Below are 27,573 nucleotides of genomic sequence, written 5' to 3'. Positions count from 1 at the left end.
GAAGCATTTCATCCGAGCACTCTCTTTGTGCCCCCCTCTCTCCCCCACTCCCCGAAGTCGCCCCCGCACCGACCAATGAGCGAGGAGGATAAACTCGCTCCTCAAACCGGGCCGTCAAGCTCCGCCCCCAACTGGGGAGCGAGCGAAACCCGGACATGTTCGCCGTGTGCAGCACGCCGACCGATCCCACCGAGCGACCACCGAAGGCTCCTCAGAAGAGCCTCTGCGCTGGTTTGCGGCGCAGGTCGTTCGTTGCGTGGTGGTTGGTGTAGTGTTCCTTTCTTCTGCTGCGCGCGGGATTGAATCCGCGCGGATGGTTGTGCGTCGTCTGCTCTCGTGAAGTGCTTTGTTTGTGGTGACGTTGCCGTCTGTTCGGGGGCGACAAAAGAGGCAGCGGTCGTCGGATATATACGCACGTCCGACGTTGCTGCGAGAGTTGTGGAGATGGCCCGGCGGCGACCCGATTCGTCAATGACGGCTCTCTGCTGACACGGCGTCGACATGGAATGTAACAGCCCCGGAAGGCCGCCTCTCTTGGGTTGGCCCTCGGTGTCGAACTCGTCGGTGCGATGGGTGCTGTGCGCTGTATTTCTTCTGCTCGCTATGGGACAGTGTGTCGTCTGCAACGACGCCGGCTGTGACTGGGATGGCAGGTACGCGTGTCATCTGTTGTCAGTTCTTCCTCTTGCCCGCCTCCATTTTTTTTTTTTCCTTCATTTTTTTCTCTTCTTTTTCATTTCTTTCCTAGCGCGCTACAATGCATCATCTTTCCTGGTGTGCAATGCATGCCGTACAATGTTGTAATGCCCATAACAGCCGTCGGAGTTGGGGCGATATCAGTGATGTTGGTCTGCTTGCTGCGCGATTCGATCTCTTCACTACAAAACGCATCTCGCTTCACATCGCACTTCACTACAAGCGCACGCGCATGGTAAAGCGCAGGGACCCCTTTTCGGCCTGCAAAAACATGCAACGCGCATTTGGTATTTAGTGAGCAGTAGGTAAAATCTTTATTTAAATGTATGTAACACTTGTGCTATTGTCTTTCGGACTGACATGTTATTTTAGTTATACTTGCTTGTTTATGGGGGATTAGCAGCGTATGACAACTGCGTTGATTCATTTGAACTCTAGAGCAAACTTCATATTTGATGCATCTCTGTATCGCAGCCACGAAATCGGCGCGCTATTTCTTTCAAGATCATTCATATGCACACATATTTTACCTATTACCAAGAACGCTTTTTTTTTTTTTTTTCCTGGAGCGTTTACTTCAGAATGTTGTGGGCTTCGAGAGGGGCCTCGAGATGAAACGCTGTTTGCAGCTTAGGATGACGCCATACGCCCAAGTGTAACGTACACCGCTTCAGCTGACGGTGCCGCCATGTTGTGCTGGTGGCGCAGGACGTCCGTCAGTGCACTGCTGTACGCGAGACGTCTCGCCAACAACGAGGGCTCCACAGAACACCTATGGCATGGCCCCGTCACACATCGTGTGACTCCATCCGACGGCGTTGGTACCGTATCGTGCCGATCGATTCCGAAACCATGCTTGCTGGCGTGAGACCATTGCATTCGTAACGTATGCAGTTACGAAGAACATTCGTAAGTCAGCGCTAGGTCGTCAAAGGCTTAGGTAGCCTAGAGGTGGTCGAAAGGCTGAGGCACGTGACAAGCTGTTATATAGTTGTAGCAATGTGCGACTGAAACACTGAAATATCGTAACGCATCACAATGCTCTTAACCAGAAATTTTTTTTTAACCGGGTAGCCGCTGGGAAAGACGGCTGCTGTCGCATGTCGTAACAATTTCTGTGCAGGAATCATCCCTGCTACAGAGAAATTCGAGGATGGGGGGGGGGGGGGGGGTGGATACATGCGAGATGTACCTCTGCTAACGTATCGCCGAGATGTTGAAATAGGTGAGCGTTCTTAAAATACCTGCCCCATTCGGCCGAAATAGTCGGTCTCTCCATCCTGTTTCGCTGAAAAAAAAAAAAAAAAAAGGAGCTGCAGTGGAACGTGGTTCTCCTAGTAGTGAAGTGCCGCAACCCGACAAACTAGTTATAACGAAACGCCAGTGTCCTTGGTTGGCGCTGATAATACACACGCCGAAAAGCGCAACCCTATCGGAGCGACCACCGGTTCTGTCTGCATTCAAGAGATCTTGTGCCTTGGCTTTAGCTAGAGAAGTCATGGTGATCCTTTTCTCGAAGGACCCACCTTCTGGAAATCCTTCATTGTTATGATTGCTCAATTTCCAGTTTGGCTTCTTTGTAAACAGGAGCACTAACATAGTCTATATAGAATGGCATTCCTTCACAACTATTCGCATTTGCTTGACGGGGACGTGGTAACCTTTTACAGGAGAAAAGTGAAGGCCAAACGGGACTTTATATTTCCTTTTTCAGTTTAGCGACAAATGTCGCGGTGCCGGTGACCACGACGTTACGTCACGAATTTCTCCGTATTTTAGCTTATCTTTTGTAGTAATCTACTGTACCGATCCAGATTAACACACTACTTTGCCTTAAGTCCATTAATTATGTCGGTGTTTCTTCAGTAACGCTAACATAGAAGTGAGGTAAACGCAGGCCGCTTGGCGCATATGAAAGAACGCAAAATAAGAGCCTACAACGGGAGTTTGGGCCTTTGTGTACGCTAAGCCGTTTGTGCACGCTATATATATATATATATATATATATATATATATATATATATATATATATATATATATATATATATATATATAAAGCTCCCAAATGACTGGCTGTTCAGTTTTTCTTCGGTCACATGTAAAGGCAGCCCCAGATGCACGACGCGTTTCTTGTGGAAGTGACTTTGGCCTTCAACGAAGCTGTTCCCCGATTCATTGAAAGTCTGGTTCGGTTGTATCATTTCCATACTCCCCGTCCGTTTGTGCCGTTGAATCGCGAAGTTGCTCAAAAGCGTGACTTCCGTTTTTCCAAGCATTGTTCCTGCCTCCCGACTATAGCGTTAACTTGAAACCCGTTCTCAATTACTGGTATTGTCGCGCGTACGACTGCTCCTCGAACTCGACGCGTTTCCTTCGAAATCTTACAAGTGGTGAAGGCTTGGAAAGGGGGGGGGGGGGAGCGAGAACAAAAAACCGCGAGGAAGATTGAGCAGGCTGCCAATCGGCGAAGACAATTAGAAGAGAGACGTCTCGTTTGCGGCGATGCTCAGTGAAGCGTTGCGTGTATATACATTGGCGTATCCGTTTTGTCACGGGTGTGTAAATAAGCTTTGTCACGAGCACTCGTCAGTCGTCGCGACGAGCTTTCCCTTCCTCGTGGCAGTCTGAAAGCGGACCCGGTAGTTCCTCGGTCTCCGTTAAGCAACAGCGGGTATCGAAAGAAAGGATGCAGCTACGCGTGGGCAGGGACAGCATGCGGGACAAACTCGAAACTGAGAAGCAGTGTCAATTCTGGTTAAACGTCGGAGGCACTGTCACGTTAAAGGCGTGGCTGCAAAGTATACGTTAGCCCGCTAGCTGTTCTTCTCTGGCGGCTTCATACTTTAAAAGAACATTAACGAGCAACGCTACATAATTTTAGGCTTGTAAAAGCGTTCTTTCAAAACTCTATTCTCCATCTGGCGAGATAAATAGAACGTCAAACTCGCCTTTCCCGAATGTCGCTCCGAAATCTCGGCGCCTGTAAGTCGGTGTGACGTCACAGATGTCAGTGTTTATTCTCTCTTTTTTTTTTTATTTCGCATATGGGCAGTTTTGGCGCATGAAAACATTGCGGTGCTTACAGCGGCGTAGCCAGGACCTTCTTCCTTTACCAGGCGGTCACGTGTTTCCAGCACTTGCTCGCTTAAGTCCTTGCATCTGTTGGAATCCAAAAGAATCCGAGAGGACGCTGTCATGACCTGTGACGTCACGGTAAACTAGTGCAGGAGCTAGAGGGCAGCGTCGCGGGCCCGTATTCCATTCTTGCGTCTTTTGTGGTATGACAAGCCTTCCATTCATTATATAAGAGCTACCCCTGTGGCTGTCGTAACTCAACATGCCTCTTCATGCTGTCTCTATTAGCGCATTAGCCTTAATTCCCATTTTAGTGTGTGGGTAGAGTGGGTGGCGAACGCCACTGTGTCATGTGAACGCCGTGATTAACGTAGTTACAATGAACACCCACTGGCAGCCGTCTGTCTGTTTTCTGAATTACCGATACTGGGTCCACCGAACCGCGGAGAGTAAACATAGCGCTCGATTATAATTTGAACATCAAAGTAAGAAACTTGTGTGCTTGGCACGTGCACACAATTTGGATTTGTAACGCCGAAGAGATTCTTCATGCAGACCGATATACTGTGTCCAGTTTCTATTGATTAATGGAATCAGCACTATATGTTCATCTGGACAAGGACGTTCGGATCAAACTCAAACTGGGGATTTGTAATTTACTGAACGAATACTGTAGTACACTGTTAAAGGGAACACGGAGTTAGTATTCTGCCATCGATTATGGCAGAGATACGCCACAGAGGGGTCTACAGGCCAAGTTTTATGTATGTATGTCCTTCTTTTCGGTGCGGCCAGGAAATGTTCCAGTTGAGGAACAGGTGTCCTCTATAAGAATGACCAATGTAGTACGGTACGGCAGGGTAGTCGCCGTGCTGTTACGTACAACGACCGACACGTTACCAATGGTGGGCTTGTGTCGATCACTACTTCCTCATGGCTACTTCCTTTTCCAGAACCAATTTGAGCTTCACTTCACAATTATTACACTGCAGTGTCTGCATTTATAGTGTTGGGGCCATGTTAGGCACGAATCACCGCGCATCCTATAGCGCCCCCTTCATTTGCTAAGTGCACTGTACAGTTAAATGCATGGCCTCGGGGCGGCGACAGCGCCCGCGCCGTCCGATCTGTGAGGCCATATTACATTAAAGAGATGTAACGATATAAGCACTCCGCCCTTCCACGAGGGACATGCTAAGGACACACTAATGACCGAACCGCTACTTCGAAGTTGGAATATTACAGCGTGGGCTTCTCAAGAGCGGACCAATGCAAAATATAAGCGGATGTGGCCGAGTTATACATGTATGTGCACGTACCTGGGAGAGCGATTGCATGTACCGTCCGCTGCGCATAGCGGCGGCGAGGAATATTCATTATACCGACTATAGCGCTCACGCTTTAAAACTTCAATTTTATATATTTTCTTTCTTTAAAATACGCCCGTAGCAACGTCCTAAATAACGCGCCGCCGACCCTGCATGCTTCAGATATGAATCGCAACAGCCTTCTGTCCGGATTCCTAATTGAAAACTCGCTTCTGTAATCTCGCAAACTTGCATATTCGTCGGGCGGGCAGCAGAAGTGCCGTACTGTTCCAGACGACGATTTTTATGGCTGCAGACTATGGCGTGTCGCAATGCGCCGGTTTTTATGTACCAGCCGCGAACTTTTATTTTGCTTTCGTGTTGCATTTTGTTAAAGCTCGGCGTACGTTGTAACATTGGAGCATGTGGTTAGGCCTAAACCGCGTATTCAAATGTACTGACTGCTTATCTCTTCAAATTAAGTCGGTTCAGGCTACACAAAACTGGTCGCGTATACGACACCACGCGCATTAACGGTCGTTGCAGCTGGGCGGCATGAACTTTTGTGCAAGGCTAGCTTACTATACGTATCTAGCTCTCTGGGTGATTTCCTATATGTCGATTTTGTTTCGCTTTATGTATTGCTCAACTGCCATTTCTTACCTGTGTGGATTTCTCGGGCTGCATCGTCGGAAAGGGGAGTAATCGTCGATAGCAGATGACATTCGCCATATACTGTCGCAGACATGATATTAATTGACTTTAGCGCCTTAATTGTAATGGGAGCTAATCCTTGGCAACTTTGGCGGGGTCTTGTGTTGACTCATGTAACCAGCTTTGTTTGAGGTTCTGGGGACTTGAAAGCAAAGTAATAAATAGTATTTTTTTTTTTTTTAGAAACTCCGGGGTGCTGTTTTGTCCGTTTATCCGTCGTCTATAAATCAGCTGTATGGAAAATAATAAAGTGAAATAATATTGAAACGGATGAATTAGTGTGTTGCATAGCACAGCAGGTGGCACGTACACATCACGGAACAGTTTCAGAGTTTCCAGACGACGCGATCTTAAAACGGGCAGACGTCGATTGCAGACGACACTCGTTAGCGTGCCGTAGACGATGTCAAAATTGCTGCGACGCTTTTAATGGAAGCTGTTCTTCAAGCGCATTCCGGCTTAATTACTTTTTTTTCTTCTTCTTCCGTTCGACGAACAGAAATGTGACAAAAACAAAAAGAAGAAAGGGGGCATAAGCACGGGCCGGGCGGACCTTGACAGAACGATGCCGCCGCCTGTTTTAGCCAGGAGCAACAGACGACTCATTTAAAAAGAAAAGGAAGGAGAGGGAGAGACCACTGCTCAGGTCTTGTAGATAAGAAACTCGACGTTCACGGCCACCCACCTGTCCATGGCCGTGCCGTCCTTATATATGAAGTGGCGATGGGCATATCTGATGTGCGCAAGGAAATTACACATGCGCATATGAACCATCTTTATACTGATTTAAACTGCCTGGTAGCTCTAACCCAGAAAAAAAACTATAAATATTACCCTGAGGTCTCAGGAAGTTTCAGAGCGTGACTTCACGGAGATGCAGCGACATTGCTGTCACATTCAGCGTGAGTTAAAAAGGAAACAAAAGCAGACAAGTAATCAAACGAGTTTTTACGTGTTACCTTTGCAACATTGTTGTTCAAGGCTGCGAAAAAGAACAAAAGGAATACTCCTTGCAGGCGGCTTAATAGACAGCTAAGCAGACAGCACAACCTTGAGTCTTGTTCCAATACTGATAAAGCCGGCAAAAAAGAGAAGAGCTTCTGGAATACAGCATCGAAGTAAAAAAAAAAAACGATTCAGGCTCCTTTGCTGTCCAAACAAGATGGCCGATGAGCAAAAAGCATAGCTTGGAAACTGGACGGGAATGTCGTCAGCTACAGAAAAACGTAGTTTAATGCGAGCTACGTTGTGTTTTTCATAAGTTCGCACACGCAAAGTGTTAAAAGTGCAGCGATATGCGTTTTTCTTAAATTCTATCTTGTCGACGCAAGGTGGCGTCACGTCGCACAGCCGTCTTCTAGATGGGTTTCAGATGCGTTCCATTACTTGGGCTCGAACCTGTCAGCATAGACTGTCTCCGATGACGGCCAGAATTGGAACTCGTCCCTCAGTCGTCTGCTTCTTTTGCCTGCTTGTCCCGTCTGTTTACAAACGTGCACTTCGATTATAGGCTATCGTTCATATAGGCGTTTATATTTATGCGTACTATCAGCGTAAACTCTTATGATTCAGAAAGTACTCCAGGTTGACCAGATTCACCTGCATCTATAGCATCCGCCTTTATTCGGGACTCCAAAGCGGAAACTTGGGATAACGCTTGGAACAACGGGCTACAGACAGACGCTATCCAACGTCGCCCACTTCCTTGCAACTGTACGCGTAACGGGCGTTCTCATCGGTTATTTCCTATTCTTGTTTCGATTTACGCTGACGGTACGCCCGTCACAGATGCCGGATGCACGAGGTCGCGGGTTCGTTTGTCGACCACGGTGCCCGCATTCCGATTGGGGCGGAATCCAGGAATGCTCGCGCGCCCTGCTTCGAGTGCACCGAGAACCTCAGGTCACCTCCGCTACGGTGTCCCTCACAGCTCCAGTGTTTGCTTTGGGACGTAAAACCCGATCGACCAATCAATCAATCAATCAATCAATCAATCAATCAATCAATCAATCAATCAATCAATCAATCAATCAATCAATCAATCAATGTTCTGATTCTCCGTTTCTTCGCTGTTGAACGCGTCGAAGCCTCGTTCGTCGTCCAGTTGGTCAGCGCCGGTGGTCAGGCGAGAGATGTCGGGCTTTCAGAAATGGCCAGCGGTTGCTGCGGTCGATGACGTGTATACGTAGCTGCGGCGAAGCCAGCTGCAGGTGCGCTTTGCCGGGAAAACGCGGCGGAATGCACGCGTGACGCAATGCGTGCCAGGGCGCTTGTACGGGTCGCCAACGACCGTTGTAACAAAAAAAAAAAGCCATGTCCAAGGTTGTCGCGGCCTGTACATACCCTCCTCCCCCCCGAGGCCTCTCGAACCCTGCGGCTTTTTCTTTACGGGCGCGCGGCGATTCGCCGATCTAAGCATCTGCCGTGCTGTTCTTATTCATTTATTTATTTGTTTACACTCGCCGCGGTATCTCGGTGGCGTTGTGCCGTTGAGCGCGGGGTAGCCGGTTGGATATTGCCCGTGGCGACCTCATTCCGATGGGGGCGGAATGCGAAAAACGTATCTCCGAGTACCCTTCATTGGTTGGGTGCACGTTATGAACGAACCCAGCTGGTCAACCTTAATACGGAGCCCTCTGCCGTGCGTCGTAATCAGGTCGTTGTTTTTCGGTATGCAAAACGCCACAATTTCTTATTTCATACTTGTCTGCCGCTGTTGACAACTGTGATGCACTCCGAGTCATGCATGGAAGTTCCTATTCGTCTGTTTGAAGTACTGGGCTTGCATTCGCAAAAAAAAAAAAAAGAAGAAAGAAAAGAAGAAGAAGAAAGTTCTGACACTGGGGCCGCTCGTAAAAGCGTATTCCAGCGAATCGCTGAACATTGAATTGAATTGAAACCTGGGGTTGTACGTGACAAAAACCACGATCTGATTATGGAGGCACGCCAATGCTGCAATTACTTACGAAGAAAAGGCCTCTGTAAGCTCGGAGCCTGTTTCTCAGTATGGCCGCAGATAGATCCTAAGTTTCGGGATGGTTTAAGTATAGCTTTTTGGCTCGTATTGTTATACTTTCGCATTCAGGGCTGATATAAATTCTTTGACTTTCTTTTTTGTCATCCGGGCTTGGTTTGTCTGTTTAGCCACAGTTTCGTCTGGTTTCAATCATTCCGTCTGTAGCAGCCAGCCTTGCGTATGGTAGGACTGACATCTTTCAGCGTCTACTTATTCGGTTCGCCATCTCTATATTATAAGACTGTCAGCGTTTCAAGACACGTTAACGGGCGAAATTTTCCCACAACAAATATATTATTTCGAAACTCCTATTCGGGCTTGTTATGCAGTAAAGGGTTGCCAGTACTTGCAGAGAAAACCAATGCCAAAAATTCATTTAGTAAACTTCGCGCCCGAACGTCACCGCCAGCACGTCACTATAACGTCACGGATATTGCGGGAATGTGTTCTCATATTTGAACTGTTTCACAACAAAAACAGCTCAGAATGCTTGTTTAAGTCTACTCAATTAGTTTACTTAGAATGTACTGTGATCCCTTAATCGATCGATGAAAAATTCACCAGTCCTGGGCAGATGCTCTAAATGTACATTACGTCACGGGGCGCTAGTGCGGAAACTTACAGGTGGCGTCGCCACCTGTATTTCGTATTTATGCCTTTTCTGGCTTAGCCAGCTTTTCTCGCTTAGTAAGAGTGAGTATTTGGATACTGTGAAAGCGTGATTTAATGATGCACATTAATGTAATATTCTTCTGCAGTGCTACTTTATCGCTCGAGAGACTTGTAATCGACGAGCACATTGAAAGCACAATTTGCTGCATGTGTGCGGCTGCACGGCCTTCCAGACGGGCGGCGCGTGGTGCCCAATCTCGGAGGCCATGATGTGTGGAAGGGCGTTTTCCACTTGATCCACATTAAATCGGAAACGCAAAGCTGGGTTGTAATGGAACGGGACCTTCTACTTAATTTTTCTTAAACTAAATGCGACGCCACCTTCTTCATTTTCCGACGTTCTTCATTATCATTAGGTTGTGCGAAGCGAGCGACACACACTTAGCACCTAAAATACAAGTTCTTGCAGCTGCACAATCATACCGCGTTGCATGCAGTTTGTTTGGAACTCTGCCAAGTAAGAAGAACCGGAGGAGGAGGGGTGAAGACGACCTATTATATTTTTAATGCACTCTTAGCCAACTGCGGGGAAGTACACCAAACAAGACAATGGAATGTCGCAGATTCGACCTGTCGAACGATGTAGCCAACGATTGTGTAAACAGACGTTCGTCGCGGTGCAAGGTCTATCATTGCAGAAAACGCACACAGGACAAAAAAGAAGAAAAGGAAATTTGTCCATACGGAGCGATTTTCTCCCAAACGCTGCTTTTTGCGAGGAGGGGAGTTGATGTGGCAACAAGTCGACGAAAGCGTTTTCCTGATGTCGCAGCGCATTCTATTTACTTATTTTTCGCCGTCTTTTATTTCTTGTGTGTTGTGCGCGTGTGTGTGTGCGCAACAGCTTGTTCTTGCCAGACTCTTGTCGCAAGTTATCCGCCCGGCCCACCCAAGTCGTCTGCTAGCGGACGCCCAAACAGCAGAGTCGCGGGCAAGCCGCCTTTGGCGCGGCTGTCGCTTTTGTGCGACCTTGTTTTGTTCGTCTGCTATAGAGGCGCCGAGGCGAGAAAAAAAAAAAGTAATGAAGACGCGTGCTGGCAAAGTACGCCTGCATGTGGTTACTAAAGTTGCCGGCATTTCCTGTCGCGCGCTCGCCTAGCTCCCCCCTTCTCTTTTGCACGTCGCTCGCGCACATACTGTGCAAACCAATCGCGTCTTCCTCCGCAGCGTCGTCTGGTTGTGCGGTCCGGTTGCATGACACATGCGCGCACGCCCGTAGTACATGCAGCGCAGACGACGCGCGAAGGGACACGAGCCTGAGAGACAGAGAGGATGAAACAATTGGTAACAGGACGCGCTTAGTGGCGGCCTCGCAGCTCGTGAAACTACAAGCACGCGCGCGCACGGCAGCTTCCTCGCTCTATAAACAACGACATCCCGCTTGCCTAATAACATGGCGGCCGATGGTCTCCGATACAGAAGGACGAGCTGCGGGTATGAAGAGCAGACGACACACTGCAGTTTGTGAAGTAAGGTTGCAGACGGACGTCTACTACTCGCGAGCTCCAGGTGTAGCAGAGGACACGCTATATATACACGGCCCTGCAGCGATCAACGATACATAGGTGCGCCGAGGGAGGGGGATTACCACGCAGAAGTGCAGAGCGTAAATAAAGTACGATAAAAAGAAAAAAAAAAGAGAACGCCAAAAGACAGAAGTACGGTAGGACAGGGAAGAACAATGATGGTTGCACCGCAGTTGCGCACTTCGAGAAAGGACATTCATTATGTAAATGCTCCGTGTGTGCTCTGTTCTGGACGCTGGCTTCACCGAACTGCAATAACTGTGCGGCCCTGTAGAGAGAAGGGTCATTCGTCTGGCAGTCGGCTACTGCGCGCTCATCCGTGGAGCGTGTCCGTCCCTGTTATCATTTCGGAGCGCATTTATAATCACTTCTCGATTCCGCGCACGGTATTCACGGACGTCATAACCTCCTTCCCCGAGTCTCTTCCTTCTTTACCAGACGACTTGACTTACGTACGTGTCGTCTGCTACAAGAACAAGCGACCTCAGTGCGTGAGGCCGTTCACTTATCTCTCTATATGCTATAAACAGCGTACTAGAGAGCAACCGTAGCGCCCGACATGCTGAAGCTTGTCACGGTAAAATAATTTCCCCCTTTTACCTCCGCCACGGCCGAGCGAAGACGAGAAGGGAGTTTTTTAAAAGTGGAAAGTCGCGTATACAAAGCGAAAACAGGTGCGTCTTTTCGGGGGGCACGCCGTCATGCGTTGAGCGATTTGTTCTCTCGTGTTGCGTGCGTGACTCCTGTAATTGCAATGCACGACACTAGACGTCGCTCGGCAGAACGGTCGGTTCTCTGTGTTAGGTTACCCAGGTGCAAGCTCATCTAAAATTCGTGCAGTTCCAAATAATAACAGTACTATCGGAGTACAAGCCTGTCCGCTACGTGAAAAAGAAAAAAAAAATGTAATCTTCGCCATTGATTCTTTTTTTCTTTTCAACCCCGAAGGCCCGCTGTTCCGCTCGGTTGGTTTTCGACTTATAGAGGAAACAGATGTTCACTGATGTAATCCGATTTCGTGCCCTCGTCATGACCCGAATAAGACCGACCGACAGCTACCGTAACTTTTTAAATTCAGTCGCGTGTTCGCAGACGTTAGTCGCAAACAAGAGTCGATAAACAGGGCGGTATGTGCTCTCTTCGATCCTTTGTTGCTCTTTTCCAAATTCAAGGTGATAATCGGTTCATCACATTCAGTCACGACCAATGGTTTGTATTTGAGTGTGGAGCCTTTGTGAACTTCTGGAAGCCAATGCGTTGGTGAGAACTGCCTCAGGCTGAGCGGAATCTCCTTCCGTGTACAGCGTAGCCATCAGAGCATTCGGTTCACAGGTGGTCTCTCTCCAGGGGAGTGACAGAGCCACAACGGATATAGGGGGGATGTGTTCCACAAGCTACAGCAGCCAAATATTTGGGCTGCTAGCTCTTGCTGGTAATACTCTGTGAAAGGCCGCGCACTGATGTGTTAACGCTGCAAAACGCTTATCTGCAAGCTGCGTGTCGAGCACGCCGCCATATTGTTACCGCCGAGCGGCTACATATCGCCGCCGTTTGACAATTGTGGTTGCGAAGAAACTATATGCTGCAGCCTGTTTTATAAAAGCAGGTCAAACTGCAAGCAAATGTAACTGCACGTCGGTGTTAGAAAAAAAAAAAAAGCACCACAGTATCGTATGCAAATTGACAGCCAACTGGCGAGCGTTTCGAATCCCGAAACAGACGACAGTAATTGCGGAAGCAGACGACTAACGTGAGGCGCGAAGTCGTCTCCCGTGGGCATCGCCCAGCGTCCCGCAGCCTCTTGATGCCGTCCTCTACCGCCGCGCCGCAGCTGCGCCTAATCAGTCTCAATAGCGCTCTTCTCAAAAGCAGATAGCGCACCGCAGATATCACGCTTCCGGCCCGGCCGTAACGCTGTTGGAGAAAGTGTGTACGCTGGATATGGTGGCGACGTGCGGTATGGGTGTACGACGTCCCTTCTGTGGCGATGCGACAGAATAAGTTCCACGAATAAAATAAAATTAGTACTGCTGTTGCTGTAGAAATGGTCGGAGGCCACACATACTGTTTATATGCAGTTTGCAAACGCCACTTTATAATCTCCTTGGAAACAAAACTCAAACTTACGCCATTCTTCGCAGTTTACTTCTGCACCGAATACTCTTCGTCGAGCGAAGTGAGCTCTAGCTTTTATGATATCGTCTGCTCGCCAAATAGGGTCGATGACAGGTGATCGCTCCTAGGGCAAAGCTCACTTTATTTTTCCTTTAGGATCACGTGCACTATGTTCTCACCTGTTTGCCAGCAGCCGCGGCGGAATCGCATTTCAGAAAACAACCCCCTACGGCGCCTGCGGTCTCTGTGCTGACACTAATAGACAGCAGGTGGACGTCCTGACGTCACCCAGCGCGCACTTTCTCTTTCGAGGCACGTATTTCAATCGAACCTCGGTGAAGGCAGGATGGTGCGGAGGAGAAGGCTTGAACCGGCATGCAGGCAGCGAACCGTGATGGGGGCCGCGCGACACGCGACTGACGTGGTGCCTGTGACGGCCACGCTTGATCTTTATTTTTCCCCCCCATTTGTCGAGACAAGAGACGCCACTGCCCGACAAAGAAGCAGACGACCACTTACGTATACACAGGCGGTGCCCTTCCCCCATGGGACATGAGCATCATTAAAAGGCCTGACACGATCGACCAAAAGAAAGTATCAACAGCAGCGACGAACAACACGCTTTTTCGGCCGCAGGGAACCGGTCCTCGGTGAACTGAGGCCGTCGCGAGACCGTCCGTGACGCCTTGTATTTTTCTTGTTCCTCGGTAAGCTAGCAGACGACACCGACGGCGGGGTGACAAGCAGACGGGCTGAGGCGGCTGCAGAGCAGACGACGGCGGTTCTTTTCCTAACGGACCAATCAGGCGCCGCGCGTGGCAGGCGCGCGCGGGTAGGCGTCGCCGCCATCTTTGATGCCTCGACGACGGCAATTATAGGCAAGCAGGCAGGCATGCCGGATGAAGAAGGGGACGGTTGTGCATGAGAGAGAGAGAGAGAGAGAGATAAGGCATCGACGCAAGAAAAACCCGTTCCGGGTGTCTCCTCCGGACAAGTAGTCTCCATCCGACTCGTGCTTTTCTCTGTTTAGTGAGGAACGCGTGCGGGAAATTTTTCGGGTGTCGCGCGGACGTTCAATTAGCGTTCTCGCGAGCGTCGCGGGCGCGCGCGCGTGCGCGCTTGTTTTTTCAATTGCTTCCGGTAGCGTTCAGCACTAGTGTGTGTCTTGGCCTGATGAGGCGGGCGCGTCTTGGGACGTTGCGGCGTGGTTATATGCGCGGCCTTGGCTTTAATATTGGCTCACTTTATATTGGCCGCGTGGTTCGGGCAGAGTCGGGAGCGCGGGACGACGGAAAGTCTTGAGGCAAGGTCGTGTTTCTTTCTCGAGGTCCGCCGTTGTAGCGGGTTAGATGTTTCTTGCTTCAGCTCTACCCCACCCCCTCCCTCCCCTTTCCCCCCTCGCTTCTAATTACGGAAGCGTGCGGGTGGCGGCATGACATCGCCTCCCTTATCGCGTTGGAAAGCGTAAGAAGGCGCCTTTACGCAGGCGCCTTCTTAGACGGCCTTCTCTTGGAAAAGCGAGAACTCGGCGCCAACCGAGTGTATCCGGCCCTTTTATCGGCTGATCGGAAGCGCAAGTTAGGGAGAGCGCCTGCGTAACTTCCGTCCCACGCACCTAAAGCGTGTAACTGCATACATTTACATATGTAGTAACGCAGCGGCGTGGTTATTTCGAGAGGACCGATGTAAACAAGGGGAGGGAAAGATGTCGGCGAGAAGGAAATGTCGTATCTATCCGATTCGAAAACAAAGCTCTTCCCATTGCATATAAAAGCTGTAAGCTTTTATATGCAATGGGAAGAGCTTTGTTTTCGGATCTGATAGTTTCACGAGGCATTATTAATCCATGGTTGGCGCGAAGAGTGCATCAAAAGAGCTATACATTTTGTTGCTGCTAGCGCGAAAGGGCGAAACGCGACGCGGAATGTGCAGTGAAAACCGACGTACGTTTCCCGGACTAGGTGTCATTGGCAAGCACGATTTTGGTCGTGACAGCAGTCACAAAAGCTTTGCGCAAGTGAGCGACAAAAAAAAAAAAAAAAAAAAAAACTATATAGAGAAATAAAATATTACAAAAAGCTTTTTTTTTTTTTTTTTTTTTTTTTTTTTTTTTTTTTTTTTTTTTACTGTGCAACACTATGGTTTTGGTGATATGGTCAATTCATTCATTTCGAGTTGCGGCAGCATCAGCAACCGCATTATAATCGGCAGGGATCACAGTGTCCATGGCCAAAGCAAGCACTCCGCTATGGCCTCCTTCGTGCCCACAGTGTTAACTCCATTAATGTTTGTAGGAAGCCACGTGGTATGCACCAGACAGATGCACTATAGTCTTGCGAAGACTGACTCTCTCTTTTTTTCTGTCTCCCACGTCTTCTTTCCAGTGGTCTCAGGTCTTCGGACGCTTCGTCGGCGAGGTCGTCGCACCGGTGGCTCAAGTCGCGCTCCGTGGTGCCGGTGTACCTGCGCTGCGACCAGGGCCGCGTCACGTGGAAGTACCCGCGCGGAGCCCTGCGCGTCCTGCTCCGCCTGGGCGGAACCGGAAGCGGGGGCGCCCGCGACTTCCGGGCCTGCATCAAGATCGACGCCAACTCGACGGGCGCCGCGGTCCATCTGGAGGGCCACCGCAAGCTCATCCCTATACACAAGGTAGGCGCCGTTCGACCCTTCAGCGGACACTCTCCCCCCCCCCCCCCGGCCTACCCTCCACCCTCTTGACGAATCACAACCGTGTTGAGCATTTCGACGCTAGCGCGTAGAGTCGGAACGCGAGTCGACTCAAGCCGACACGACCGGGATTACGTGTTTCTAGGCGGACACTCCCCCCTCCCCGACTCCTTGGTGAATCACAATCGCTTCGAGCGATTCGACCCAAGCCGACACGACCAGGTTTACCTGTTTCTGGCCAAGTACAATAGGTTGGCCGAATCAACCGCCCATTCCTTGCATTGGGGTTGAGCGAATTCGCCTCGGCCCAACCCGCTAATGTTTAGACGAATCCGGCGACCGGTTTTTTTCGTCTCGACAATCCTTCTGGAACCGACTTCATCGGTTTTGCGCAAACTTAGCTTATCTCTAAGGCTACTATTTAGACCTATTGGTGTGCCATTGGTGCATATTACGTAGGGCTTTACGGACAACGGACCCAGTTCATAAAGATTATCGTTCGTAATTGCTATTTGCCATTGTTCGGTTGCCCCCGCTAGTATGTCCAGCGTCGGGATTGGCTGTAATTTGATTTTCCTAGCAGTTCTATCCTAAAACTTTTTGTGAATAGTTTGTCTTTTTGGTGTCGTTGTCCGTAATATTTACCGGTAATCTTCACCAGTTGCTTAACTCACTGAGTCCCTGGAGTGTAGCGGCTGCTTGCGACTTGCGTCAGAGAAAAGCAGCAGGTGCCATTGTCCGCGCCTCTACTCGCCCTTCGCGTGGCGCCGACTGAATAGAAGCCTCACGGGAGAATTAGTAGCGAACAGTGAGCGAGCCCGCCACCTCCCTTCTATGGAACATGCAGTGGGCATCTCGTTACCGATTGGCTGATACGAGCCCGTATATATCCTACGCTGAGACTACGCACGATCGAGCTTGTAGAACTTGGCAACCACTTGATGCTCATTGCCCGCAAACTCTAACAGCTTCTTTACGTGAGACAAAATTCAAGCTTGGCCTATACGATTGTGCTTTTAATATATGGATGAAATCGTTTGCCACTCCTGGCAGTCTTCAGCTCCTGCGATGATGTTGAAATTTTCTACGCGCGTGCGTTTCTTTTTCTTTCTTTTTTTTTTGTGGGCAAGGCATCAACACCTCGGTGCGCATAATTCTGCACAGTACAATGTCAAATAAAATACGCATATAAATGCATCTCTGACGCAAAGAAATGCCAGATGAAACATACGTACCAACGCTAACACGCATGCACACGCGTAGTTAGCATTACACAGAGCTTTAGAAATATTTTCACCAAATGGCCAAGGGCGCGGAAGAAGTAGGGTTAGTGACACTGCGCCATCTGCAGAACCTGAAATATACGCTTGGGTTCCTCCGCGTGGAAACTAGTTGTAAGCGTATACGGTAAGGCGCACTGTTTTTAATGCCGTTGTGCGCTGTTACGCAACTTCTGGTGTGACGCTGCCTCTACAAATCAGACACTTTAATATTAATGGTGTAAGTGTTCTCAGTGAATTGGCGTTTACGAGGTTGCGAGGCAACGCTCACAAATGGCGTCTGCGCTTCAATGAATGACTGTCCGCGCTTCGCAACGTCACACCGCCTCTCGTCTGTTCTTTTTGATCACCAGTGTCAAAAGCAACCCTCGACTTCTCTCCGAAATAATAGAGAGTTTTAGTTTAGGGGTCGCAAGCGGCTTGTGTACGCAAGAGATAAAGGGGCGACGGTACTACGCATGCGCAGACTCGGACGTTGGGGACCGCGCATGCGCAGTACCGTCGCCCCTAGCTCTTGCGTACGCAAGCCGCTTGCGTCCCCTAAACTAAAGCTCTCAAATGAAGTGCGTGCGATGGAACACTCGGCGGCGCACTGTTGAAGAGCAGAGTGCTTCGAGGTTTTGCACGAGGCGTTGTCTAAATGCTGCCGTCTGCGTTCCCCCTTGCAGGGTCAGTCATCGCCGCGCGGAGCAGACGACGACGAAGTGCGGCGCTGCTTCACCTCTTACAAGGGCCAGGTGGCACTCTTTCTGGAGGCCACGCCCGAGACCAATCACCTGCTGAGCAGGGACACCTTTCGCCTCTGGTACCACCTCACGCCAGTGATGTCGCAGCGGGACCTCGAGGACGAATTGGCCGGTGAGTAGACGCCGCTTGCTTCCTCTTCTTCCCTGACGCGCACGACGCGTGTCATCTGCTCGACTGGTTTCTGTGTTCGATGGCGTCCTAGAGCGCACTTCCGCCGGTCCCACGGTCGATGCCAAGCCCGTTTTGAAAGCCACTCTGTCTCGAAGAGGCATTTTTTTCTCATGGTCAGCGAGTTTTATGATTGTTCGTTGTTGTTGTCACCGTTGAGAAACACGACGAGGCAGGTCTGCTAGCGGTTGCAAAGGTCATTGCAAGAGCCGCAGTGAGGTGCGTCTCGGCGGTGGTGTGTTCGGGCGCGTGCGCATGCGCAGTGATCTCGGCATCGATAGAAACTGCGCAGTCGCAGTTTGTAATTTCAGTTCCATCGTAACCGTCATAAGGTACGACGAATAGAAATGGTGGAACAGCCGAGAAAGTCTCTCGAAATATCGTCCTGGCGGGATTCGGAAGAACCACGACGTTTGCATTGTCGCCACGCCACCATGCCGCCGGAGTTGCGAGTGGTTGCAAATTACCAATCACCCTTACAAGATAGATGCCACAGCAAGTTCTTTTGAGTGATTTGTTGCCGCAAAAAGCACATGGCTTGCGATGGTCCGGTACAGATGAGCATAGAAGCTGCGGCACTCTGCTGCTGCGGTCATGTTAATTTGAGCATCCTCAACGGCCCCCGATTACTGTTTCTTCGGGGAAGAATCTACAAAGACTGCATTCATGCATGGTCGACAACGCAGTGGACTTGACGGTCGCTCTTTCTGAGCTCATCCCGTTACATTTCTTCCTCTGTCCCGCGTACACTTTGTATGCGCATTGAGCGCATCCCCCCTCACTTCCGGAAATAAGACGGGGACAGTAGCGTCGCTTTGTGCTGGCAAGTCTCGATCCTTCGCGCCGCCAATCTCTCCCGCGGACGCGAAAACAAGTCAACCCTGCGAAATTTGCTCTCGCTTCCGCGTAGCGGATCTCTTCTTCCTGCCGTGTTACGTTCCGCATCTAGAAGAGCCAACCTGTCCTGCCTCCCTCCGGTGTCTTCTGCCTTCTACGGCAATCGTTCTTTCCTTCTTAACTTGAGACACACCGTAGGGTTTCGCCTATGCGGGGCTTCGTCGCAGGCCCATTGTTGGCGGTTGAGCCAACCTCCCGAGTGTGGCCGGCTGGACCACCGGGAATGAGGAAGATGGAATAGCCGGACGGCGACGAAAGAAAGAAAAACCCGACATGATTGGACAAAGACGTCGTCTTGTGTCAGAGGCAGCCTAAATGAAAAAGAAAAGGAGAGGAAAGCGATCGCGTTTGGGAGGTATACCGCCTTAAGGAAGGCGCGGCGTGCGCAGCAAGCCGAGGGCCGACGTTGTCGGCGCCACGTTAGTCCTAGCAGCGAGCCGCAGAGTCTCGACAGGGGGCGTTGGCTCAAAGAGAGTGCGCACGCGTGGCTGTTTTGGTTCTCGGCACGCGCAGCTTCGGTATCTCCCGTGTGTTTTCCTTTTGGCGTTGTCGTTGTCTTCTTTACCTCCTCTGGCGGCGACGAGCACGTGCGCGCAGCCACCCGTCGTCTTCATCGTCCGTGCCTGCTTCGTCTTCTCGAATTCCGTTCGTTGTTCTGGGCGTCCCGCGACTTTTTTTTTTTTCGGGCTAGGGGATTTCAGCCGAGGGCTGACGCAGGCAGCGAGGGCGGGTGGGCGTTGCGCGGGGGAGGCTGATCCGGCGCGCGCAAAGCCTTCTCTGAACCCTGCCCCGCAACCAGCGCCAACAAGCACAAGAAAGAAAGAAAGAAAGAAAGATGTAAGCCAGTGTGTGCGAAGCCAGGCATCAAGGTGGTCGTGGTGCGGTGCAGAGAGAGAGAGAGAAGTGACGGGATTTCGTTCGGAGATGGTGCGGGGAGGATTTTCTCCTTCACAGCCGGTCGAGAGAGAGGCAGAAGGGGAAAGACAGAGAGAGAGGCGCTGCATCGCAAGGCAGGCACGTGTATGTAGTGCCTTCTTTACGTTCGCGCATCCCATATGCGCGCCGAGAGGAGGCGCACGAAGGAACGGGAGACGGAAAAGTTAAAAAGGAAACAGGAAAAGGTGGCGGCATGAAGGGCGTCGGTCGTCGCCGTTCAAGTCGTATGCGCGCACGCTCATCTGCGTTTTGAGGAGGGGTCTTCCTTCCCGAAGCCGCGGCATCGTGTGCCTGAATGCCCGCTGCGTTGCGGGGGTCAGCTGTGTTGTTGGGGTGCGGTGGCGGCGGCGGCGGTGGTTGCTCGTATGGGCCGGTGCTGCGGAGGAGAGTGCGGCGGCGTGGTGGTGGTGGCCGGTCCTCTTTTTCAGTGCCCGCGCCGGGATGGGCGGTGGTTGCGCTTTGCCCAGCGCCACTCTCTGAACCGGCGGCACCGAACCGGCGGAAGAGTGGCCGACGCGCCTTTCTGTTTTTTAGGGCGTTGGGATTAGGAGTGTTAAAAAGGAAATAAGTGCATGTGTGTTGTTCGGAGTGTGGTAACCTGGCCACGTGGTAGAGATAGAGAGGTGACACACACACACATATGTATATATATATATATATATATGTATGTATATATATATATATATATATATATATATATATATATATATATATATATATATATATATATATATATATATATATATATATATACGCACACACATATATGCAACTTTTCGCTCCTCGAAGAGGCAGCATGTGTGTCGAGTGGGCTCCTGAACGGCGCTCTGAAGTGTAGTGAGCGCGGTATAAAACATGGATCCGGGATTTCAAGCAGGTGCGACGTAATGCTTGCGTATTTCCCTCGTTTACCGCTGAATCGCCAGGGAACTTCTTTCTTTCGTCCTTTCAATGTAGACCTCGACGCTATCTGTAGGCGCTATGCATGGGCGCGTAGCTTGCTCGAATTGACGCCTGGCGGCTTTGGTAGCGCGTGCGACTGAGATTGCACCGACGTGGGCACCGCTTCTTGTTGGTCCCCCCCCCCCCCCTCCCTTTGCTCTGCCAGCACCATTACGCGGAGGTAACTGCTTGTCTCACTCTGAACTCCAATCATTTAGAGTTCTCAGTCTGCCCGCGATGAGTGCACGTTTACTCTGCTTGGCACCGAAAATAGGCGAGCCTACTGCGTTCAGGTAGTACGAGAACTGTAGTAAACGGGGGTCAGTTACTCCCTCACGAAGGAGTCCGACAGCACTCCTCTTGTTCCCAGGGTGTTAACAACAATTTTGCACGTTAAGTAATATATATAGTAGTGTTGAATGAGTTCTGCCTGACTCCCATTTATCATCCCGCGAAGGCAGCTGTAGATGGCGACATTGTACGCTTCTTCCAATGGCTCCGTTCTGGCTGGAAAGGTGAAGTCGCTGAGCCAGCGTGTGGTAAGGATTGGACGTTCGTTAATGATTGCGAGGCGTGTTAGAAGCAGTCGCCTCTGATAACTGCCTGGTATTTCATTGCCATTGGCACCGACATAAGACACGGCAGAAACACGGGCTTATATCAATCAGATGGATGGCCTTGCGAAGACGTAATACGTAGCCGGCTGTCCACGCAAAGAACACAGCGTGAATACGCTTAGTTGAAGGGACGTGACTACAAGACATCTCGGCCCGCATTACTGACAGCCCAGAATACTCTTTGAATCCATACTCCCTGGAACATCGCCTCCGAGATGGGGGAGCACGACGCGGAATCTCGGAGGCCACGCTTTGTTTCGAAAGCTTAACGCATTGCAGCGAAGATTGGGGCTCGTGTCACATACTCAGTAAATGAGAGCGGGCTGCGTGTTTCAGAGACAGGAGTAGTAGGAGCGCTGGCCCAGTGTGGCCTACGTGTACTTATCCCTACATTCAGTCGGCGTCGCGCGCAGAGGCTGGACAGTGGAGGAGCGCTTCCTCTCTGTCCCGGTTGGCTGACTCGACGCGTAATCTTCACTGCGCTACACGGAGAGTTGGCGAGGTGACGAAGAACCAGATGAACTAGAGCATACCCGCATTTTCGCGTAAGTCATCTCGGCTCGCAACGACCGGATTGAATCTGGAAGCCCGGACAACGTAAACACATCTAACGTCCTTGGCCAGCAGAACCCATAGGTATCTCAAAACTTAATTCAAAGTCAAGAGCCAAGGATGCGATTAATTTCGCATCGCTTCTAGCGCTAGCGCGTCGCTTGCCTTGACGCGATTTTATTCGCTCAGAGACCTCCGCGTGGAAACATGGACCTGGTGTTTACGGCCGAAACGACCTGTCTAAACACTATGGTTCTCGCAAAGCCGAAAGCGGCGAGTTGGTCATAGGAACGTCGAAATCGACATAATCTCTTCCCCGCGCACATTCGAATCTCATATAGAGACCGAGTGCTGCTTCGTCCTTTTCGCTTCGCGCCGAAATAAATAAGTCGGGAGTACCTTGACCTCGATCGCTAAGCCAACGGCTGCGTGTGTATATATGCCTTCCGAAAGTCCCCCTCTTCGATCACCGGCTCTGTCGTCCCGCTGGGCAACCTTGCGCAACGGAAAGCGTAGCAGACGGCAAGGAACACGTCATTCCGCTCGTGGCCGGTCTCGGCTTGGCTTCGGGGGGGGGGGGGGGAGGCGGCGGTCCTCCTCTCCTCTTTCCTCGGCTTTCGTCTCTTTGCTCTCGATGTTGTGGATGTTGTGGTACTGCATGCATCCACCTTGCGGTCGACCCGTCTTCGATGCGCGCGCGTGTGCTTCGTTGCGGCGTCGTTCGTGTTGCTTGGCGGGGCTGGCTGGCGGGCAGGTCCGACTCGAAAGGAAGAGACCAACCGGTTTGACGCCGTCGCTGCTGCTGCTGCTGCATTCGGGGGTTCTTCGGGGCCGCGTTGCTGGGATTTGGAAGTGGTTTCCGAGCCATCCTTTCAGGGGGGGGGGGGGGGGGGGGGTTTGATGCGAAGCTTTGCAGGGATGGCGGTTGGAAGTGGGGAGCAGGAAGGGAGGGGGTGAAGGGGGGGCCATGGGGGATTTGCTGTTGGTGCGGATGCGGCGGTGTGCTCAGAGAGGAGATTCGAGGCAGGCTTTACTGGTCGGTCGTCAATCCGCCGCGCTTAGAAAAGTGACTTGCGGCGGCCGCGGTGTGCGTCTGCTTTGAATGTTTTACGTTCCGCTATTCGCGTGTTATGTATGTGTATGTGTACGCGTGTGCGTGCCTGTGTTTGTGCTACGAATAATGTTTTGAGGAGGGGCGCGTCGGCTGCTTTTGGGGTTGGTCCAGAAGAGAGAGAGAGAAGGAAGGGCAGGAATGAAGAACACTGTATTCTCGCGCGTGGCTTACAAGGAAGAGGAGCGTGGTAAGATTGGCGGCGAGGAATTGAAAGACGACGTTTCGGACGAAAGGAGCGATTTTCACGCCCGACCGACGCGCGCCGGGAAAGGGGTTCCGTTGCTCGCCGACAACGCGCGCATAGCTATGGGATGCACGTGGGCTTTTCTTTGGTTGTTGTTCTTGTTAAAGCGAATCGTAAGCAAGACGAACGCCTCGGCGATGAAGTTGTGGACGGTGGTTTCTCTTTATGGTTGGGTAAGCTCCGATCAGGTTGAAAACTGCGACACTGCTTGTGGGTTCGTCAGGAAGATAGAAAAGCACATTCGAACGCCAACTCGCAAAGCTAAGCACGGATACGTTCTTTATGTTGTTTCTTTCTTTGCGCAAGCTTTCGTACCTGCGGCTCTTTCTTTTGTCGTTCAGTGGTTGTTCGATGTGGTTGTTTGCTGGTCTGCGTTTCACTCTTGCCCTACTCGGAAATAAAGGTTTAACGGCCAACTGCAGCGATTAGGAAGGGCTTTCCGTCAGTGGCTATCGGAAGCTAGGCTACTTAAAGCGCAGAGGCGGTCGTTCCTGCGGCGACCGTCGGCGTCACTTGTAACCGAGCGAACGAGCTCAGCGAAAGATGAGAGCGAACGCAGGGCGCAGCGGGTGATGAAAAAAAGCGGCGAGAGCGAAGAGGCGCGAGGAGGAAAGCGGAGAGGAGGGTGCAGCGGAACCACGAGGCGGAAAGCGGAGGAGGGTACGGCGAAAGGGTGAGGAGGGAAGCGGAGTGCCTAAAGGAGTGCCGGCGGCGACCAGGCACGTGGCGAGCGTGGGAACAAAGTGCCGGCGTGGGCTAAGGACCCATTGCGCATGCGCGACTTCGCCTGCGGCGCCACCGCCGCTAGACAATGCGCTCTTCCCGAGCCACACGTTCCTGTGTTCACGCTTTCTCTCTGAACAGTGAGCGATGCAACCTGTGGAAGTGGTTCGTGTGCCGCTGTTGCTAAACGAGCTGCCCGAGCACAGGCTCATCGCTGATGCCGAGAGCAGCCTGTCGTTCAGAACCAAAATTATTTGCCACCGTATGGGGTGAATTCAGAACACCTAAAGACAGTGGCGCTCAAAATTCGCGTTAGAGGGGGTATCCTAATAATCGTCGGTGAATTTTGTTATCTGCTCTAAAATCGCGTTGGAACTGGCCGTTAACGACTGGCTGCTTCGTGAAGTTATGGCGTCATTGAGGTCTTGGATTGATATCGGAATACACGCAATCGGCGGAGCGCTGCATAGTTATCAGAACGACGCGCACCAAGGACGATGCTGCGTAAACTATAATCGCTGCACTAGTCAACGGGGCGCTATAGGCAACCGGTTGCCTAGGCAAGTTTTTGCCTAACCGGGCGCTAACAGTCTCGCGAGGGTCGACACTTTTTTTTTAACGTTCCTACGTTTTTTTTTTTTTTAACGCACATTGCATGCTCACTATACCGCTCTATATCTGGGCCCGCGGCTCACCCCGGAATTCGTGGTCCCGTCGAAAGATACGTGCACCTCCTTCTCTCTTCGTAACGACATTCGCGAGCTTTTCGAAAGTTCGCTCGCGGCATTCCCGGCACCCAGAGAGTCCTGTTCCCACGGGCACCCAAGGCCGCTGGGCGACGCACTGGCGAGCTCTCACACTTGACACCGATTCTCGATGTAAGCAGCAGCAGCAGCAGCAACGGAGGTTGAGGAAGTTTGTTTTTTTCCCCCGACGAGTCCTAAGCCCGATGCGTTCGTTCGTTCGTTGGTCAGTGGCACGGTCTTCCCCCGAGATTAGGCCGAGTGTGCGGGTTAATTGGCTCGTGTATCATGACGCAGGCAGCCTCTTCCTCGATACCCGGGCTGGCGCTCTCGCGATGACTTCTGGATGTTGCCACGACAAGGACAACTAGACCTTTAATTGCGGAACATTTCTCTCGATATCGATCAGACTTGCGCGATTATACTTAAGGAAAACAAACATGTTTGCGTGATGGTGGGGTGGAGGGAGTGGGCGGGGGTTCATTTTTGGGTCGAGACTCCCACTTCTGAAATTGAAAGAAAAAAATTAAGAATAGGCATACTGATACGGTCAGTTGGGGTAGTTGGAGAAGTATGGGAGAGGCCTTTGCCCTGCAGTGGGCGTAACCAGGCTGATGATGATGATGATGATCATGATACGGTCAGATTTGGCGATGAATATCTCGGGAACACAAACGCTTTAATGGGGCTTGATTTTTTTAATAGTCAAAACAATATGTATGAAGTAGCAGACAGGGGAAAGAGAAAAAAAAAAGGATTAAACGGAATGGTATTGTTTACGAATACCATTGTCGTCAAGTTTCTAATATTAGGGCATACCGTAATCGCGAAAGAAAGAAAAAAGAATGTCAACAAATTTGAAATTACGTGTTTGTGGACTTGTTCACAGGAACTGCCTCCGTCAAAGCCCGTAAACCCCACCTGGGGAAGCAACATTCGACTAGCTAACGTAGCCTACCTTTTCTTTTTTTTTTGTCGTAACGTTACCGATAGTTTTACTTTGTGAAGGCCGTGCACACCGCATTCCGAAAGGACCTTTTCGTGCGCATTCTTGTACACATTGTACATTGCTGTTGTACATTTAGCGGCGACGTTACGCTATACGCTCTCTTCCGGCAGCTCTCGTGTTCGCACGAAGTAGGCCCGCGTCGATCTATTCCTCGCACGTCCTCTCTTAACAACGAGAGACTCCGCGGAATTAGTCGGGCGTGACGGAACACTTGCGTTTCCGCCTGGCAACCACCACCGCCGACCGCCCTCTCACGAACCACTTTCCTCGCTCCCCGTTGGATGTAAGGCCGAGCGTCGCATATACATGCTCGTTCCGGGGGTGGCTGCTTCAGCGGGCGGGCGGGCGCGTGGCTTATTTGCGTTGTCTCCCGCAACTGTTCTCGCGACGAGATAGGTACCGGAACGTTGCCTTTCGTCCTTGCGTCGATGTCGGCGAGATATGCGACTCACGAACGCCACGCCCCAGGGCCGGGTGGGGAGGCCGACCAATTCTTGTCGCTGCGCCCGTTAAAACACACACGCACACGCACAGACACACGAACGAGCCCCCTTTTTGCCGACCTGTATCAGTTATACGCGAGCTCGGCGCCATGCAAATTCCGCGGATTGCTAGAAAGCTTATCTCTAGCGGGACCCGAGTGGTTTGCTGCTCTAGTGTGATTTATAGATATGTGCACGACGGAACGCTGCTCCATTGTGATCAGACTGGACTCGGAACTGGCATTAATAATAACACTGGCAAAGGCGGCCAGCTTCGGTGACGTCGCTGAAACCTTCGTACAGTTTGTGTGTGTGTGTGTGTGTGTGTGTGCGTGTGTGTGTGTGTGTGTGTTTTCTGTCTGTACGCTCCTCAGACGCAAGCACTTCAAGGATTCGTTTTCTGCTCGTATCTGGGCCGGTGCAACGTATGCGAGGATTTATTTCGTTCGATTCTGTGACTTCGTCGTCATAACGCATTTCACGAACGGCCGATATACATACAAAGGTCCTAACGTTCTGCTTCTTGAACCACTTATGAATAAGAAGAAAAAGCAATAGACAAAAAGGACATGTGGATGGCGAGGCCGTCCCGAAGTTGATGTCTTGGAATGGGACGTCGTCTATTGTGTCTGGTGTCCTTTCTTTATTTTATTTATTTGTTTCGTTATGTACGGGAACGGAAAGAAATCTGTAAAAAAAAGAGAGAGAGAATCCACTCACATTTTGCTTGTACTCAAAAAGTTATAGTCAACCAGCAAATTTCGAAGAACCTCTCGTACAGCACAACGCCCCAAACGCAAGTAAAATACCTTGAAATCCGTGACGTCACGCTCATGTTGGAGTGCTGAGCTTCCGGCGCCAAATTCGAAAGCTTTTTCTCCGTATATATATGTATTTCACTAACAATAGTAAACCCGCGTTCGCAAGGCGAGCAAACAGGGTTTCGAAGTAATGCTTTTATACGAGTCCGAACTCATTTTTAGCATTGGGTCTTTAGCGTGCCTGTAAGCAGACACACGTATCATTCATAGCTCGCGCTTTTCATGCTCTCCTCTCCATATGTTGTCTATACGGTGCTTGAGGTCGGACCATGTACGCTTCGAAAGAAACGTCACCGGATGCCCCCCCTCCCCATATACTTATACCGATAGAGTTTCTGACTGTATTACCTAGATGGAATTCTGGCGCTGCTGCGCTGTGGTATTCATGGGAATGCCGGTATATTGCGACTTCGGATTGGCATCGTTCTCGGAGAGCTAGGCAAGCACCGTTCCGTCTGTCACAATGATTCATATTCTACTAGAACTGCACGTAAAAAGCTGTTTTAGCTT

The 27,573-nt window shown here is 50.8% G+C and overlaps 1 protein-coding gene across 1 annotated transcript in view; it reads left to right on the top strand.

The window, feature by feature from the left end:
* Positions 1 to 158: 158 nt before the first annotated feature.
* Positions 159 to 27,573, top strand: part of LOC126529162 (meteorin-like protein) — a 72,555-nt gene continuing 45,140 nt past the window's right edge. The window contains exons 1-3 of the mRNA XM_050176761.3: positions 159 to 653; positions 15,506 to 15,770; positions 17,737 to 17,926. Coding sequence (XP_050032718.1) covers positions 502 to 653; positions 15,506 to 15,770; positions 17,737 to 17,926 — 607 coding nt within the window. The 5' untranslated portion in view covers positions 159 to 501. The remainder of the gene's footprint in view (positions 654 to 15,505; positions 15,771 to 17,736; positions 17,927 to 27,573) is intronic.

Source organism: Dermacentor andersoni, chromosome 8 (genome assembly GCF_023375885.2).
Source record: "Dermacentor andersoni chromosome 8, qqDerAnde1_hic_scaffold, whole genome shotgun sequence".
Lineage (NCBI taxonomy): Eukaryota > Metazoa > Arthropoda > Arachnida > Ixodida > Ixodidae > Dermacentor > Dermacentor andersoni.
The sequence above is the reverse complement of the archived record's forward strand: the minus strand, read 5'-3'. Positions and strand labels throughout refer to the sequence as shown.